This window comes from Octopus bimaculoides, chromosome 1 (genome assembly GCF_001194135.2).
Source record: "Octopus bimaculoides isolate UCB-OBI-ISO-001 chromosome 1, ASM119413v2, whole genome shotgun sequence".
Classification (NCBI taxonomy): domain Eukaryota; kingdom Metazoa; phylum Mollusca; class Cephalopoda; order Octopoda; family Octopodidae; genus Octopus; species Octopus bimaculoides.
The window spans coordinates 127,425,019-127,444,394 of NC_068981.1; the positions used below are offsets into that span (position 1 = coordinate 127,425,019).

The following is a 19,376-nucleotide window of genomic DNA, read 5'->3' on the forward strand; positions in this document are numbered from 1 at the left end:
TGGTCGATGTAATTCCTTTTATTCTTTTGTGAGGAACCATAGCTTGAGGCATCTTTTGCAGTTTGGATAATGGTCTTGCAAATGTTGCATTGCCAGATGAATGCCATCCAATTTTGGAGTTAGGCTCTTTTTTTTTTTTTTTGCCTGAACAGCTATTCTGCAGCTATGAAGGAACAAATTGGGGTACTTCAGTACTTCAGGCACTGAATTCTTGTTGTATGTGGGACATGCCTAAAAACAATAGTTTCACTTACCAGTCTAGCTTGCTTTTGATGGCTCAGAAGTGAAGCACATGTGTTGCTAGGAATATTTGGCATAAAACTGAGGGTTTTGGCCAGTCATCTGGTTTGTAATGCCATAGGATTCTGTCTAGTATGTGACTGCATGTTGGGTAGTTGCAATGTGCCACTGGTAATAGGTGAGAAAGAGATCAAGAGTATCTATGTCAGCCTGGGATAATTCCTGTATAAAATATCTTTCTGTTTTTGTTTTTACTCATCAAATTTTTCTTTTTGTAGATGCTTGATGAAAACATACAGTTGATACAGGCTATTCTTGATTACCAAAACAAGGGTCGAGCTTCAGAATGTGCACAGTAAGCTTTTTTTCTTGCATTTTTAACTGCATAAGTTTAAAATGAAATCATCATTTAGCCCCTCTGCTTTCCATGCTAGTAATCCAGAGAGCTGCACCAGGCCCCAGTCTGCTTTGGCTTGGCTTCTACAGCTGGATGCTTTTTTTTTTTTTTTTTTAAGCCTACTGCTCACGAGTCTGAATTAGTTCTAAGTTTCTTTTGGTCTCTTCTGTTATGGATACATTCCATTATTAACACAAAACCCAGTTTAGAAAAGATCAAGCTATGTTATTTATTCTTTTAAGCTTAATATCTTATGTTGATGATATCTATTTGGCACCAGCGATATTAAGCTGATTCTTAGAACTAGGTGAAGAGTTAAGATTTGTTGTGGTGTTATGATACACCCAGGACTCAGCTCAGCAATAAAACAAGCTACCCTCTGACTACATTGTACCATATTTCAAAAAAGGAAGTGGCACTAGTTTTTTTGCTTCTTGCTACTGGTTATATATTTTCAATAACATGCATTGCTGAAAGATACATACACTTATACAACAGGTTTCCACACTGTTTCTGTCTACTAAATTCTATTCTCAGATTAGCCTACAGTAGGTGCTTGCCCAAGGTGCTGCACAGTGGAATCGAACCTAGAGCTACATGGTTGTGAAATAATCTTCATCAGACAGCTATGCCTACATCCTTCAATGTGACTACCTTTGATCAAAGAGATGATAGTCAGAGGGAGCTAAATCTGGCAAGTATGAAGGATGCGGTAAAGTTGTCCACCCGAATGAGGCGATTGTCTCCCTTGTCCTGATGCTTTTGTGTGGTCGAACGTTGTCATGCAGAAGGGGGGAAATTGTCGATTGGCAAGTTGGGTCTTACTCATTGGATTCTTGCTCTGAGCCTTGTCAGGGTCTCAATGTAAGCCTCGGAGTTTATTGTTTTTCCTTTTGACAAGAAATCGACCAGAATGACACCTTGAGCATCCCAAAAAACAGTTGCCATGATTTTTCCAGCTGACTTTTGCATCTTGAACTTTTTCAGTGGTTGTGACGTAGAGTGGCACCATTCCATTGACTGCCTCTTTGATTCCGGTTCATAATGATGAACCCATGTTTCATCAACCTGTTATGAGCCTTCGAAAGAAGGTGTTGTCTCTTTGACTTTGTTCAAGAAGTTCAATGCAGGCACACACTTTTGAAAAGCCAAGTGATTCAACAATGTTGTAAGCATTCCCATGGCTCACTTCAAGGATTTCTGTCAACTCATCAAGAGTTATGCTGATCGAGTCTTCTCTGATCAGAGCATCTGCTTTTGCTTTATTGGCAGGATTCACAGAAGCGGATGGACAGCCAGAACAGGGTTTATCGGCTACACTCACAGTTCCCACCTTTTCATCTTTCAGACGATGGATCCACCTGCATACATTGCTATGATTTAATCATTTATAACTGGGAAAATTTTCAGTTATTTTTATCAAAAGCTTCACATGAAATAAAACTGGCATTACATTTTGTCTCACCCTCAAAGCCCCTAAATTAACCAAAGCTTTGTGAGTGGATTTAGTATATGAAAACTGAAACAAGCCCATCATTGTGTGTGTGTATGTTAATCCCTCTTTGCTTTGATGTTTACATCTTACAAGCAGTGTCCTTTAGTTCCAATTTTCTATGAAAACATGTCTGGTCATGGGAAGCAAGCAATGGCTGGCAACAGGAAAGGCATCAGGTTGTAGAAAATCAACCTCAACAAATTCTGTCCAACCTGGACAGAATGGAAAGCAAGCATGGAAAAATGGACATTATATGATAATCATGATGGTGAAGATTTCTTTGCAGTTTCCTAATTAGAAAAATGAGCCCTCTCTAACTTGAATCTTGCTTATTGTTTTGTAAATGAGGTGTGTGTGCGCGTGTAGAAAACACATCATTAGCAAATATATAAATTACATAATTTTTTGTTATTTTCACTTGAAATACAATTTAGATTGCAACTAATAAATTCTGGTTTGGTTTTAAAAATGTTAATTTTAGAAATGTACCATTTTTACCATGATTCTATAGTTGCTTGACAATTTTACTCCTTTCTGTTATTATTTACTCAGTTAAATGATGGAGTGTATTTTAGTATTGCAAACCTTCTGGAAGATGATTTAGCCCTTTAGCACCTTTACTGCCATATCCAGCACAAATCTTATACCTGTTCTGTGTTCAAGCCAGCCAGATCCAACCTCTCACACCTATCCTACAATGTTATCCTAAAAATAATAATTACATTATTCTGAAGCTACGAGATAATACATGTTTAATTTGTAAAATTTTGTGAATGCATTAGCATTACATTCGACAATAATCTGAATGCTAAAGGGTTAAATCACACATTGACTTAAATGATAAACAAAACAAAACACTTATTTTTGGTGGTAAAACTGTTGACATGATGCTGTTGAACAGCTGGTATGTTTCTTTGATTAAGAAAGGCTTTAGTAATATTTGATGCCGACTTACTTTGCAACTGTTTATTTTAGATACCAAGTGATGCTGCACCGGAACCTTGTATATTTGGCAACTGTTGCTGATTCCAATGTAAATGTCCAGGCAGTACTACCTGTAAGTCTAGGCTTTGTCTTTATCCTATTCTGTTCATTATCAAACACACACGCACATTTGTGCAGGTGTGGCTGTGTGGTTAAAAAGTTTGCATTCCAACCATTTTGCTTCAGGTTCAGTTCCACTGCATGGCACCTTGGACATTGGGCACATGTCTTTTGCTACCTAAGCCCTAAGTCAGTTAAAGACTTGTGAGTGGATTTGGGTCTTAGAAATTGAAAGAAACCCATTGTGTGTTTGTGTCTCATTGTCTTGACATTGCATGATTGTTATAAATGAATATTATTAATTTTCAGTATCCTGCAGAAACATGTCTGGCCATAGAGAAACGGGTGAGGGTTGGTGATAGGAAAGTGCTGTAAATGAAACTCTCAACCTTTGAGTCACTTTGTAACTTCTAATAATATATATGTGTATATCACAAGACTATCAGATATTGTTATACACTGCTGGTCACAATGCACTTTGCCTTGTTTTAGCTTTTGAATATGCCACCCTGCTGGCTAGTCAGGCCTATATATATATATATATATGGTGGTTGTCTACTCCTTATGCAGAGATTGACCACCTCCTGTACCTACACTTTAGAACCATCATGGCATCTGATTTGGACCACCAAGAGTTGCAGATAAGTTCTGATCTTTGTGGATCTTAAAATGTCTTTTGAGGCCTCCATTAGATTTGCAAACCTTCTGGCATACACTGCATTCAAAGGTGTGCACAGACATATAGGCAGAATAGTTGGAGGAGGTTCGTTTTCCATGGCTTCACAAATGAAAGGGATGGTCTATCACAAACTCTGCACACAAAAAGGTCATTGCAATTCACCTTCTCAATTGTAACATTCTTCCTTAAATCTCTTTTGAGTCTTCCATGCGTTATCCTGGCCTCTTCTAACACTTTCACTCCACTCCTCACTTTTGTTCACCATCCAGCTCGATCTGAAGCAAAGGTTTCTATGTCCTCTGGATCCATTCCAAGTGACTTCATAGTAGTCCTTATGCCTTAAACCTTTTTTTTAGGTTTACGCCAATAGCATTTCCCCTCTGCAAGCTGTTTGGGCATGCGTTCATCTGCCATTCGAACAATATGGCCACACCATCTCATTTGGTTTTTCAAAATCATAGCTTTAATTGAGGTGATACCTGCAGATGCAAGGACATCTGTGTTTGGAGTGAAAGAACTTCATTTAATTTTTAAAATGCAATGAAGGCATTTTTCGTGAAATTGTTCTAACAGTTTAAAATGCCTTTCATAACAAGTCCATGTTTCACAAGAATACAACAGGGATGATAAGACAAATTATTTGTAAAGAGCCAGCTTTGTATTGTTATTTATATGTCACTGGCACCAAACGTGTGACTCCAAGCAACCAAATGCTTTTGCTGCCCTTTGAATTTGCAAATTTGCAGATGCATTTCTGTATCAAGATTTCCATCCTTTTGTACAGAGCTTCCAAGGTAGATGAATGAATCGACAACCTCAAGTAACTTACCCTTAACAAAAACTTTAGTGGGCTACAAACAGCAGGTTGATGCATTACAACTGTTTTTTTTTTCAAGCCCTGATCATGTTTGCAAATTTTTCTGGGCAACCTATTTTCCTTAGAATTAGCCATAGAGCATTTCGATTAACAGTATCGAATGCTTTGCTCAAATCAACAAAGCAATGGTACAGGTTTGTCTGGTCTTAGAATTTTGTTCAATTTGTTTCAGTAATAGATAACTTTAAATTGATAAAGTTCCAGTTTTTTTCTTTAAAGGAACATATATCGTCAGCTCGCATGGTCCCCCTAGAAGATGTAATGGGCATAACTGTTTTATCACTTAACTTTTATGGCAATGTAAAGCAGTAAAACAAAGCAAACAGCGAGAACTTGTTTATGTTGTTTAATTTTGTTCATTAATGAATGCATTGAGTCTGTGATAATGACTAAACTTTTATATATTTAGGCTCCTGGTCAGGTGAATCCCAACCAAGGTATGCCTGGAGGGCAAAACCCTGGTGGACCTCCTCCTAATAACTCAGCTCCCATGAATCAGATGCCAAGGCCAGGAAATATGCCTCCAAACCAAATGAATGCTCCGCCACCAGGTCAGTTTTTGTTTTTTGCTTTAAGTAATGTTGCTCAGTTATTGTGAGGCGATGGTGTGTCATAAATAACTCAGCTCAAGCAATGTTACAGCCATTGTGCTTTTATTTCAAGATAAAACTGTTTTCCTTAATCTACCTGCCCCTCTTCTTCCCCCACCCCGAAAAAGTACAAGACCCATTTCCAACAATTATTTGTTAATAACCTATATCGAAAAATCTAACTTGGCCCCAAGTAGGCAAACAGTTGTATAACTATTGAGAATTGTAATTTTTGTTGTTGTTGCTGTTGCTGCTGCTGCTGTTTTATTACTATTATTTTTTTTTTTTCAAAGCGGACGGACGTGTCTCCAGAAGCTGTGAGTTTTTGGCCAATTTTTATTGGAAATTTTGTTTAACACTTTTATATTTTTGAATATTTGTGTAGCGAAGCTGATTGGGCTCTTGTTGAGCTAGTCAGTTAGGTGGAGTTTTCCCCTTTTAGGGGCGAAATTTTCATTTTAAAATTTGAAATTTTGTATTGAAACTTAGATATTTTGCCAGAATGTCTTTGAAGAGAACAGTTAGCTGTTCCCTTCTTTGTCCACCACACCCCCTGCAAACAGACGACAAGTCAAGTCATATGTCAAATGTAAACACGCTCTGCACAATTGGCGCCTTAAAAAGCAGAAAATCATCATCATGATCATCGTTTAACGTTCGTTTTCCATGCTGGCATGGGTTGGACGGTTTGACTGGGGTCTAGGAAGCCATGAATCTGCACCAGACCCCAATCTGATCTGACAGTGTTTCTACAGCTGGATGCCCTTCCTAACGCCAATCATTCTGAGAGTGTAGTGGGTGTTTTTATATGCCACCGGCACAAGGGGCCAGAGGAGCTGGCATCGACCACGATCAGATGGTGCTTTTTACTTGCCACTGGCGTGGAAGCCAGCCAAGGCGGCACTGGCATCAGCCACATTTGGGTGGTGCTTTTTATGTGCTACTGGCACGGGGCTCACAACTACAATTTCCATTTGATTTGGTTTTGATATTGCTGATGTTGATGTAAAGAGAAACAGCGTTCCACCTCATGCAGCACTCCTGATGAAAATGAAGGCTGTTCTTTCAAATCTGCATTCCCTGCTCTCACCATCACTATTGGTCCTACACCGGAGAAGGAGGAAGAGAGAAATAGCATGACTACCAAAGAAACCAAGACCAACAACAAAACCCAGTGTAACGGTTTCGCATCCGCAGCTAAGTAAAGCTCGGAGGAAATCAAGGTTACAGTGGATGAAATAAAAAAGGCAAAGGAGTTGTTAAGGAAGGAGGGAAACAATGTCTTCCTTAACGCTCCACACCAATTAATACAACAGACCAACAAAATGACAATAATCTACAAAATCTTTAATATCAAACATAAAAAAATTGAAAGGACAACTCCACAGCAATTGGAGATAGTACTGAAGCCCATATGGGGCAAAAAAATCATTCGTTACTAAGGGGAAGCGATTTGGAACAGTAGAAGTTCGCTTTCCAACTGAAGAGGATGCAAAACAACATTCAACAATACCCCTCAAAACTGAGTATTTGCTGCTCGTGTTGACCAAGATAATAATTGAACAAGTACCGCCCGAACTAAATATATGCTGGCTAATGGCAGCTGTCCTCTTCGACATAGAAGATACTGCCACTATTTTGGAAATGTACAAATTGCACGGCCAAAACTGGTCGGGTATGGGTATGCAGCTCCTTGTTCAAGTTGACCAAGGAAGCATAAATGCCATACCTGACTCTATAAATTTGCAGAACGGCACAAGGCTGCATGTTGCTGTGGAGGGGCGAAGACCAAAGTGCTACTTCTGCAGCAGCGAAAAGCATTTAAAAGTGGATTGCCCCATTTATAAGGAAAGAATGGAGGCATAGAGAAAAAAGAAGTTGCCAGAGACATCTCCAGTGCAGCAACAGCAACAGGAAATGCAGCAGACGCAAAAACCAAAAGCGACATCACCAGACCAACACCAACAACAACAACACCACTTTCAACAACAAAAACAACAGATAAAACTGCATTACAAAAAACTGTAATGGACCCCAAAGACATCCCCTTTCCCAACCAAATCAGCTCGGACAGTGCGAGCACTAATATCGATAAAGGGGAGTGGCACACAGTGTCACTGAAAAAGAAAAGAAAGAAGTGTAGAGACAACAGACAAAGTGGGGAGGCACAAGAAACTAGAGCTTCCCAACAACAGCAGCAACAACATTCATCAACCCCTTCTCCAGCACTACCACCGCAGACATCAACACAAATTACAACACATACAGACATCACCACCAATATCAATGTCACAGTAATAAACACGAACAATGAACACCTTGTCACATACTTGAAAGAAAATACAGACACTACATTGGCAGATTTTGCCATACCCACACACAACACACCACCAATACACATACTTACATTTAAAATATCTGAGAACTACGAGAAAATAAGAAACAAATTTCCAAACAATGTTGGGTCGCTCAAGAAAAGTTTCTAGAAAACCTTTACAGAAATCTGGTGGAAATACCCATATAAAAGCACAAGGGAGCTACCCCACCTGACAACGGTGGTAAGTAGAGCTTTTTTTCTCCTGCATAAATCTTTTGAAACATGGTTGTGCTCAGAATTGGTAGCATAAATGTGAGAGGCCTCAGGTCGCCTTGGAAACAAGGTCACCTCTTAAACGACCTGAGGTCTTAGAGTGTGGATGTAGCAGCCATTAGCGAAACCAGGCTCTCTGACCCGTGGGAACTTGCAGCCCTTTTTGGTGAATAGAAAAATTTTCTATCTTTGTGTCAGCCAGGAGCGGGCGGTGGTGGTGCTGCGGCGCTATTTCGGCAACAAAGCGACCATTTGGTCTTTGGTGGACCAGAACGGGTGTGAGGTTTCCGAACCACAGCAGATGTATGTGGCCTTTCAGCAGCACTTTGCTCAACTGTTCGGGACGAGTGGTGGAACAGACAATGGGACAGACTCCAGTGTGTACCTGGATAGCCTGCCGCGACTCTCGGCCAATGAGGCGGAGTGCTGCGAAAGACCAATAACTGCCTGGGAAGTACAAGAAGTGATGAAAAGCTGCACGAGAGGTAGATCGCCAGGTTTGGATGGTCTACCCTACGAGCTTTACACTTCAATGCCAGATTTGTTTGCGGGCCTCTTGGCGGATATCTTCTGCAACTGGCGACAAAACGGAAGACTTCCTGCTTTTGTTTATCGAGGAGTGGTGGCACTGCTGAGAAAGGACCCAAACAAGTGGGATGTGATAGGGACTTTAGGCCCATCACTCTGCTCAAGGCAGAGTTCAAGAGGTTGGCATTTGTCATGGACAAGCTGATTGGCAAGGCGCAGACATGCGCCATGCCGACCAGGTCTATCCTCGATAAATTCCATCTCATACGCTACATCATAGAAAGGGTGGGTAACAAAGCTGGCACAGGTGGGACTTTGATCAATTTAGATCAGCCTAAAGCCTTCGATAGGGTCGACCATTGATACTTGGCAGCCGGTTTCGGTCCGGTCTTCCTTTGCGGTTGGATCACTGCTTTGTACAGCGGCATCAGCTCGGTCATACGGGTGAACGGTCACCTTTCAGAACTGTTCAACATCTCGCATTCAGTCCACCAAGGATGCCCTCTCTCCTCCCTCCTGTACATATAATGACTCTCGAGCCATTACTGCAGAAGTTGGAGGTTTTGAAGGGTGTCCCGCGTGATCTGGGATGTGGAAGGAGCATATCTGCCTATGTCAACAACGTCACCGCGATGGTGTCGTGCCACAGGCACATCGACCTGATTGGCAAGACGCTAAACGAATACGAAGCGGTGACAGGTATGAAAATTAATGCAGAAAAGTCTGTGGGCTTGCAACTGGGCACCTGGAGGGGCAAGTCCATGCCGTCCAACAGCGTTGTGGGGTGCTGGACAGACGGTCCCGTTAAATTACTTGGGGTCTGGTTTAGTCCAGACCGCCATGTGGAGAAAAACTGGGACGAGGTGATGAGCAGGGTGGCTAATCTCACCCAGAAATAGGCCAAGAGAAAGCTGTCTCTGAAAGGTCAAGCGGAGGTGGCGAATGCATACATTACATCTGTTATCTATTACTGGTTGACCAAGCTGGTGCGCTTGCTCTTTGGCTTTCTGTGGATGGGTCTGATACCACTGGTCAGGCACTCCATCTGCTGTCAACAGCCGCTGAACAGAGGCTTGGGCATGCCATGGTTGATGATGCACAGACGTGCTCAGGCTACGGCACCTCAAGCGTTTCCTGGACGGTGAGCAGGTGTGGTTGCCGTTCGTCAGACTCTCCTTTCCACAGCTCGTCTACTTGACTGAGCTGCAATCTTGGATTAAACGTAGACCGAGAAAGGGCGCTTGGCACCTCGAGTGCCATCAAGCTCTCACCGCCCTCTGCCAGGTGGGCAATGTGCGATCGGTAGTAGTTCCACTCTAGCATTCTATAGAGGGTTAGTGCAGGAAAAGTGCAACGATGTTCTCGGGGAAACTCTAGGCGTCTTTGATAACCAACTAAGCAGTCTATTTGGCAGAACTTTCGAGCCAGGGCCCATGGATAACTTCCAAAATTCCCTAGCCTGGCAATGCTACCAAGGGGCGCTGCCTGTTCGGGATAAACTCTACCAGCACGGAAGTGCCGTCAGCCAAGCCTGCCCGAGGTGCACTCAGAGCGACGAAACCGTTCTTCGTGCACTCATCCAGTGCCCGAGTATTGCTGACCTGTGGATTTATGTCGAACAGCTACTTTTGCATGTAGGACGGATCCAGCTATCAGCTGAATCTGTAGTGAAGATTGTCCTGCCGACCTCCTTTAACTGGGAGGGCAAGGCAATTTTCATTTGTCTGGTGGCTGTAGTGAAAGATGTGGTACGGTGGACCCATTTGAAAGGGCTAAAGTCAGACACTTTCCTCTTTGGCCAAGGCCTCATCAACTTTTTCAAGTTTCATTTGAAAAGGAAGGTGAGAGTAGAGAGGAAAGTTCTGTCTTGTAGCAAATTTGTTGAAAGGTGGGTGAATGTTGGTAAAATAGCCAGTATGAACAGACCAATTCTGAGATTAAACCTGTAAAAGAAGGAATATAAAGGGAGAAGGGGCTCTCTCCCCGTTTGACCAGGCTCCTGTGGCTTTTATGGGTTTTTTCACGAGTAACCTTTCAAAGTGCCTCCTCCTATTGGGAGTTTTTTTTACTTGTTAAATTTCTCTTATCATATGTTTACACGGACCTTTGTTTTTATCATCCTGTGTTTGTCCTTTCATGTTTTTGATTTTATATTAGCCCTTGTGGCCAATAAACCAGAATTAATTATTATTATTATTATTTTATATATAAGTTATTTTGCCATTATTACTAAGCATTTAGCATTGGCAATTTTGAATGCATATGTTACAGAACCTGAAGATTTAAGTATTATAGTTGCTGTCAGCTACCACGAACTTGATAGGTGGTATGATATATACTCGCAGCAGCTGTTCCATGATATTTACCTCATTTAATCTGTTGAATAGCATTTGAGAACCATACAGTGTTGGACAGTCTTGTCTTTGATGGCTTTTATTTACATCTCTTTATATTTCTGAGTTCAAGATCCATCACAGCTAATTTTACCTTCCATCTTTCTGTTGTAAATAAAATAAGTAGCAGGTACCTACTAGCTATAATCACCTGTTCCTGTTTCAAAATGTATGGCTGTGTACTTGTTAGATATCATTTAAGTTCTTATCTCTTTTAAAGTAGGGTGCTTTGTATCCATTTTGTAAAATGTTTATTGATGGAAGTAATTTAAGTACAGAAGACTTTAAGAAGTCCAACCTAAAAGTGTCATGTTTTTGCTTTAAGGAATAAATTCTTGATTTTGTTGGATACAATGTTTAATCTTTTATGTATGCTGTTCATCAGAAACGATCAGCATGATATAGGATACTGTATTTATGTACCAGTAGCAGTGAAGTCAGCTGTTATCTATTGGATTGGTGCATAACTAATGACTATTTTATAATTTAATTAACAATTGATAAAAAAATAAACTGGTCATTAATTATGCACCAACCCAATAAAAGTCATTAACTCATGTGTGAACTAATACATACAGTTTATGAGCAATTTATTGGAAAACATTCTAACTTTATGGATTAGTGGTTTGAGAATAAATATACAAAATTAAATTCAGCCATGGTAGTATGGAAGAGTGGAGGCGCAATGGCCCAGTGGTTAGGGCAGCGGACTTGCGGTCATAGAATCGCGGTTTCGATTCCCAGACCAGGCATTGTGAGTGTTTATTGATCGAAAACACTTAAAGCTCCACGAGGCTTCAGCAGGGGATGCTGGCGAACCCTGCTGTACTCTTCCACCACAACTTTCTCTCACTCTTACTTCCTGTTTCTGTTGTGCCTGTAATTCAAAGGGTCGGCCTTGTCACACTGTGTCACGCTGAATATCCCCGAGAACTACGTTAAGGGTACACGTGTCTGTGGAGTGCTCAGCCACTTGCATGTTAATTTCACGAGCAGGCTGTTCCATTGATCGTATCGACTGGAACCCTCGACGTCGTAAGCGACGGAGTGCCAACAACAACAGTATGGGAGAATGGATATCAATCAAGAAGAAAGGATAAAAAGTCATATAAAGTATACTCTGTACTGGTTTTATTTTTGTTTATTCTAACTCAAGCCCAATAAATTTGTTTTGGTAAAACTGTAAACGACCTCTAAACTCTTCAATAACAGGTAGTACTGGTATGCCAATGACATCTGCTGGTGGCCAGCCTGGTTACAATGGACCTCAGCAGTCTATGTCAGGCTATTCTCGGCCGCAAATGAATCAACAACAGCAAGCTATGATGACTCAAGGAAAATCACGTGCAGGTAATTCTAAATTTGGTGTTTCTGATTTTGTGAGTTGTTGAATATCTCAGGGAAAATATAAACAATATCATCTTGTCAAATTTTAAATAATATTTTTTTGTTGTGATTGTTTTAGAATTTGGTTGTTTTTTTTTTTTTCTACAATCTGTATATACTATTTGTTAATTCTTTTGAATTCAACATCTTCACCTAAATACTCTAGATACTCTTCCCTTGCCACTGCTAGCTCCTTAGAGCACTTTTTCCAAACACAAATCATCCAGTCCATGTGTCTGATTCTTTGATAGGCATTTTGGTGGGAGAATGTAATTATTGATATACTCGTCATTAACCTAAGAATAGATTATGGTAGCTTGAAGATCAACTATTACAGGTTGTTAATAAATAAAGTCAATGTAAACAAAGAAAAAAATTATTGTTTTGATCTAACAAATTAGCTCTCTGTCTGTGCACATATATATTAATAAACTATGCATTATTGTTATTTTTAAATGTTTTTTTGTAGGTCCTCCAATGAATACTCCAAATGCTATGAACAATCAACCTGGCTATGGTCCACCTATGTCTCAACAGCAACAAGGGCCTCCTCCCCAAAGTCCACAGGGTTATCCAGGTCCTCAACAGCCTATGATGTCACAATCTTCTTCAGCTCCTCCAGGAATGTCTCAGGGTCAGGCTATGCCACCACAGCAGTCAATGATGCAACAGAGTCAAGCTGGCAACAATCCTATGATGAGTGGGCCTTCTCCAGGACCGCCACCTTCAAATCAACCAATGGGATCGCGAGCAATGCCACCACCCAATGCCTATAGGAGATCACCATCTCAGGGTAGGCTCAATATGCAAGGTGAAAGACACTTTCAGAAAATTCTTTTTTTTTACACATTTGTCTTTTTATTTTCCCTTTCCATCAAAGCCTGCTAATCCTAAGTGATTTTATTGGAAAATTTTGGAATATTTTTATTTTTTGTAAGTATTTATTAGCTAGTTACTTTCAATTATTTAACTGGAATCAAATTAAAAATAAGTTCAGAGAGACAAGTCTTTGGTCTATTTTCATTCTCTCTTGTCACTTTATCTTTTCTCTTATGCTGAGTTACATGTCCTTGTAACTTGTGGGAAATTACGGGATCTAAAAGAGTAAGCAGTCACATAAAGTTGATAATAAACAAACAATCCTCCTTTAAATTTGCTTTGTCTGCATAATTTTGCCCCTAAATTTTCTGTAGCACAGATATTCACATATCGAGTGTATTACTTTTTTTAAGTCTCTGTTACTCTCTCCTACTCTGTATGATTTGGGGATTGAAATATACCCCTAGAGATTGGCAGTAATGCAATCATTTCACAGATTAAATCTAATGTTTTATAGGCAATAAATTAGCTGTTAGCACCAGACAAAATGCTTTGCAGTATTTATTCCAGCTTTTTGTGCTTTGAATTCAAATTTTGCAAAGGTCAACTTTGCCACTCATCTTCTGGAGTTAACAAAAAAACTCCCAGTCTTGGGCAGTGGACTGACAGAATCATTGGAATGTCGAATGGGATGCCTAGTGTTATGTGTTCTGGTTTCTTGCATTCAGAATTCAAATCCTGTTGTGGTTTACATGAGTGGTAGATTGAATCTATTGCCTACTTTCACAATATCTCCTGGTCTTTGTATGCCGTTAGCACAATCCATTCTGTTGTAGCCATTCCTCTTCCTGTCTTGGGGATCCTGTAAAAGATCATGGTCAATGCCCTTCCCTCCTGATGAAATGATTAAAAAATATATAGCTATATAGAGTCAAGTATAATTAACTATAATGGAAAAACTGCTAGTTCTTCTTCATTCTTGGAAACTTGAGTATTATTGTTTGTTTACAGAAAATATTGAGGTGGTAAAATCTTTTACTTAAATCTAGTTTCCTGAATTAAACTTAGTTTGAGTTAAAAGAAATATGTTTATGCTATAATTTCATATTACCAAATTATTTGATTTCTCTGGACTAGTACTTATATCCTTAATCAAAAAGGATGCAGGAATTTGAAGATTTCTTAATAGACAACATTATATTGTTTAAAAGTCGATTGAGGTGGCAATGAATTTTGAACTGTTCATTAGATTGGAAATTGTTTTAAAAAGAAAGAAAAGCAAAGAAGAAAGGGTGACATTTGTATGTGTTTTGCACGAGTTGTTCATTTCAACATTAAATGCACTGTCACTTTGTTTAAGCAAGTACTTGCATGAATCAAGTTGAAAACCTGCTTCTGCTGGGTCTCATCAAACAAGACAATTGTACCTCACTCTGGTGAAATTTTATGCCCTAGCTATTAGAAATAGTAAATTCTAATTCTTAAGGGTGTCTCTGTCTCATCAAGCAACTGTGACATTTATAATTATTTTAGAAATGACAAACTTGTTCCAAGATATCAATATTTATTTGGAGTATGCCGTAAAAATGCAAAATTTTATGTAGATGATGTGTCAACCTATTGAGAATGAATTTTTGCTGATCAAATTTATCTTAATGCAATTCTCTTTTTCTCTTGGCAGGTCAGCAGTATGGTCAGCAGCAAGCTTACGCCCAGCAGCAGTATAATTCACAGCCACCATACACTCAAGGTCAAGGACAGCAGTCTTACACTCAACAACCAGGTTACAGTCAAGCTCCAGGACCTGGTGGAGGTCCAGCACCTGGACCCAACATGTCTCCACAGTCGCAGTACACAAACTATCCTGGCGGTGGTCAGTCTCAAACACGCTATAATCCCTATAATAGACCTCCTCAGGGTCCACCAGGTATGCCACCTTCTGGACCTCTTCCACCTGGTTCCATGCAAGGTCCACCTGGTTCTATGCAGGGTCCACCCGGAGGCATGCAGGGTCCCCCTGGTGGCATGCAAGGTCCACCTGGTGGCATGCAGGGTCCACCTGGTGGCATGCAAGGTCCACCTGGTGGCATGCAAGGTCCACCTGGAGGTATGCAAGGTCCACCTGGAGGTATGCAAGGTCCTCCTGGAGGCATGCAAGGTCCTCCTGGAGGCATGCAAGGCCCACCTGGCTCTATGCAAGGCCCACCTGGCTCTATGCAAGGCCCACCTGGCTCTATGCAGGGCCCACCAAGTTCCATGCAGGGCCCACCAGGATCTATGCAAGGCCCACCAGGATCCATGCAAGGCCCACCTGGTTCTATGCAAGGTCCCCCAGGGTCCATGCAAGGCCCACCAGGTCCCATGCAAGGTCCACCAGGATCCATGCAAGGCCCACCAGGATCTATGTCTGGCCCACCTGGTTCTATGTCTGGTCCACCGGGTTCTATGTCTGGGCCACCAGGCCCCATGTCTGGACCACCAGGTCCTATGTCTGGTCCACCAGGACCCATGTCTGGTCCACCAGGTCCCATGTCTGGTCCACCTGTTTCCATGTCTGGTCCTCCTGTTTCCATGTCTGGTCCTCCTGTTTCCATGTCTGGTCCTCCTGGTTCTATGTCTGTTACTCCAGTTTCTATGTCTGGTCCAATGGGGCCTAGTGGTGGTGGGCAAATGAATCCCAACAGCAACCAAATGGGTGGACAAAACCAAATGCCAGTGTCAGGAAGTAATTCAATGCAACAGTCAAATAGTATGAGCAACAGTGTTAGCGGAGGAGGGGGTGGAGGGGGTGGTGGTGGTGGCAGCGGTGGTGTTGGCAGCAACAGTAATAGCAGTGGTGGTGGAAGTAGCAACAGTGGTCAATCACACATGCCTAATAGCCAGATGTCTAGTCAAGGTCAGACAGGTTACTCTTACAACCAAAACCAGTATTAATGTAGCAACCTCATTGTGTTTGATACAATGCCCTACTCTCCTTCCACTTGACCTCGTTCACCACACTTTTTTTTTTTTTTGACCTTCCCTTCCATGGCTCTCGTAAAGGACAATTAAAGGCAATGGCCAGGACAGTGGTAGTATCACTTGACTAAAAGCTGTCTTGGCTCTAGGTCAAATCCCACCAGAGTTGACTTTGCCTTTCATCCCTAGTGGGGTGGGACGGGGTGTAAAATATGAAGCACATGTAATTTTACTGGTGTCAGTTAAATCTCAGCTCAACCCTATACTTTTCCTACAAAGTATTGATGATGTATCTTGAGAAAAATTATTGTTATTATTAAAGATGGTAAAGCACTGGAAGAGATGCTTTAAATGTTGGATTTGGTATCTCTCTTTTCAAAGTTCAAATCCTGTAAGTGTTGATGAAATAATTACTTAAAATATTAGGAATGGGTAAAATTTGGGCTAATGCCTATCCAGAGAATTACTATTATCATTATTATGTAATGTCATGAGTGCCATAGTTTGCAGAATTTGGTTCTCAAAGAACTACATGTGCATCCTGGTTTCATTTCCCTCATAAAGGATCAAGGAAAAGGCATTTCTCTTTCCACATTCATTTTCCTCTCTTGCAATAAATTCAAGGCTTTAAGAATTCATTATTGTTATATCACTGCTGTTACTGAAAATAGTAATGGTGCAGTTGCTTGAGAGAGCTGGATAGGCTGTTTTTGGTATCACTTCAATGCCTTGTTCTAAGCTCAAATCTAACTAGGATCAGCTTTGCCTTTCATCTCACCAGGACCAAACGGCACATTGTGGGTTATTCAGTCGACTATACTTTTCCTTCCTACAAATTTGGCTGTGTGCCAAGAGAAAATAAACCATTATTATTTGTAGTGTTACTACGACTGAATGAATTAAACATTTTAAAACTTTTACCGAGAAAGGTGGGGAAAGTGGAAAGCTGTTGAACTTGTATGGTGGTATGAGGAGAAGGGGCTGAACTAACACCCTAGTTGGGATCTGGACTGAAGCACCATGCTCAGATGGCTTGCTAATTGTGCTACATTCTCAGATTTGGCCCATTCAGGTATTTTTATATATTTCTCTTTCTATGATCATTTGTGATGATGTTGCTAGGAAATACAAAACAAAACAAAGTGACTCTGAAATCTAATGCAAAGGTTTTGAAGTACTTGTGATCACCAGCATTATGGGTATGTGTGTATATACGCATTTCAGTTGTGCGTAATACTGTCAGTGCAAACTGTACAGGTTTTCTCCCCACTCCCTTTTTTTGTGTAATTCCATTTTACCCTAACCAAGTCACGTCCACATGCAAAACATAAACACAAAAGAAACATTACAAAAAACTTCTCATAATCACCAATTAACATCACAGTTGCCTTGTATAATTAATTATCTTTAAAATCAGCTCAAAACTTTTTTATGGTCTTACATAAAGTGTTTTTCTTTTCCCTCCTTTATTTGGAATTGTTATGTTTATTTGCATTTAAAAGGGGAGTGAGTTAAGTGTGAAAGTATTTATAGTATTTAAAAGCTTTTTTTTTTTCTAATTTTTATTTATTTTTCTTTTTTAATATTTGAAACTTTTAAGCTTATTTGCATTTAAGCATGGGTGGGTAAAGAATGTATGCGAGTATTTATATATTTGAAAGATCTTTTTCCCCTGATTATTGAAACAGAAGAATATGGGTTGAGATTTTTAAATGTATTTTTAAATTTAAATTTTTTTTAATGCTTTTCCTTTCTCCAAAGAGTTACCATGTATGTTTGTATATAAATGTGTGTGTGACTATTTTAATCATTTTTTTAATATCAGTTATCCATTTAGAAAAATTTTTATATTTTCTTCTGACAGTGCAATGATTGAATAAAAGATTTTTCCTCTTCATTCCTAATACATATTTTTAGTCAGTTTGGCTGCTTCTATCCTAAACAGCATTGTTTGATAAGAAAGACTTTTTGAAAGGAGCAGAAATGAGAGAAATCTTATATTCTTCCATTATTTACTATTAGTAGTTATTATTTCTGTAGTCTTTAGAAGTTTATAACACCTTAGTGGATATGGTGTGCCTCTCATCTCATGAATAATGAGTTCGGATTTCATCACAAGCTTTGTATTGTCCTTAGGAAAAGTGCTTCATGCTTGTTTGTCTTGGTCTGGCAAAAAAGGATGGGTGTCACCAGGTTGCAAAAAAAGCTCTAGACAAAAACAGCTCTGGCCAGCTGTTGCAATAATCCTAACTTGTTTAGGAATGGTATTTTGTCTTTTTGTTTGTTGTTATTGATAGCTCATGAGTTGTACAGTCTGTTTGGAACCAGAGATTTCTCATTCTTACCAAATGGAGACACAGTGCCTACCAGATAAATAGCAAACAAGCATGGAGGAGACTTTTTTCTTTTTTTTTTATGGGCAGGCATACTAACTCTAACAGTCCACTATAAAAACAACTTTTTTTGTTCTATCTTTATGGCTTGGGTGGGAGAATGAATGAATTTATGATACATGGGTTCGATATCTTCAACATCACAACCACTATCATTGTCATTTTCATTATCATCATCATAATCATCATCATCATCATTCTCATCATCCTCATTGGTAATTAGCCTTCAACATGTGCTGGACTTAAATTGTAGGTGGGCTTCTCTATGAACCTAAAACTATATCTTTTGCCAGAGTTGGTCAACATCAGTTTTAATAATAAAAAAAAATTTGAAAATTGAAATCTAATAAACTCAGCTTTAATTGAATCTAAGGACTCCATTTCATTTCAAATTCAATGTGGAGTCGCTATTGACTTTGCAAATTTATATTTTTATTTTATTATTAATATTTCCCATTTTCCATTAATACATTATCATTTCCCAACTAATTTTTAACCGCCAGGAACCAATTATATATTTTTTTCTTCTCTACTCCACCTCCATACTGCCTCGACTCTTGTAAAAACAAAAAAAATATTTCCACAATAATAAAGTTAATTAAAAAAAAAACTGTGCTTCCTGATACAAAACATCTTTCTTCAATGATATTTATATAAGGTTTTGAAAAAATAAATTTTGAAAAATGTGTGTAAAAAAATATTAGGAAAGACAAAAGTTGTACTTTCCGTCAATTGTATGCTATATGTGTGTGTGTGTGTATAGATGTGTATGTATGTATATATATGTATATCTATCTATACATATATATATATATATATATCTATAATATGTCTATGTATATTTATATATAGATATATGTATATTTATATATATACACATATATATAATATTATATATATATATATATATATATATATATAGGTAAGGGAGGTATTGGTGTCAAGAAGACCCAAAGGTGTCGCATTATGCTGAGTAAGTGCTATGGA

The 19,376-nt window shown here is 39.5% G+C and overlaps 1 protein-coding gene across 2 annotated transcripts in view; it reads left to right on the top strand.

The window, feature by feature from the left end:
- LOC106872765 (basic salivary proline-rich protein 1) overlaps positions 1 to 19,019 on the top strand; it is a 34,130-nt gene extending 15,111 nt beyond the window's left edge. The window contains exons 2-8 of one of the 2 annotated variants that reach the window (XM_014919856.2): positions 519 to 595; positions 3,108 to 3,189; positions 5,142 to 5,283; positions 5,616 to 5,639; positions 12,046 to 12,183; positions 12,689 to 13,030; positions 14,720 to 19,019. In XM_014919856.2, the coding sequence (XP_014775342.1) occupies positions 519 to 595; positions 3,108 to 3,189; positions 5,142 to 5,283; positions 5,616 to 5,639; positions 12,046 to 12,183; positions 12,689 to 13,030; positions 14,720 to 15,972 (2,058 nt within the window). In that variant the 3' untranslated portion in view covers positions 15,973 to 19,019. The remainder of the gene's footprint in view (positions 1 to 518; positions 596 to 3,107; positions 3,190 to 5,141; positions 5,284 to 5,615; positions 5,640 to 12,045; positions 12,184 to 12,688; positions 13,031 to 14,719) is intronic. The other variant, XM_014919857.2, reaches the window with a different exon arrangement.
- The last annotated feature ends 357 nt before the right edge of the window (positions 19,020 to 19,376 follow it).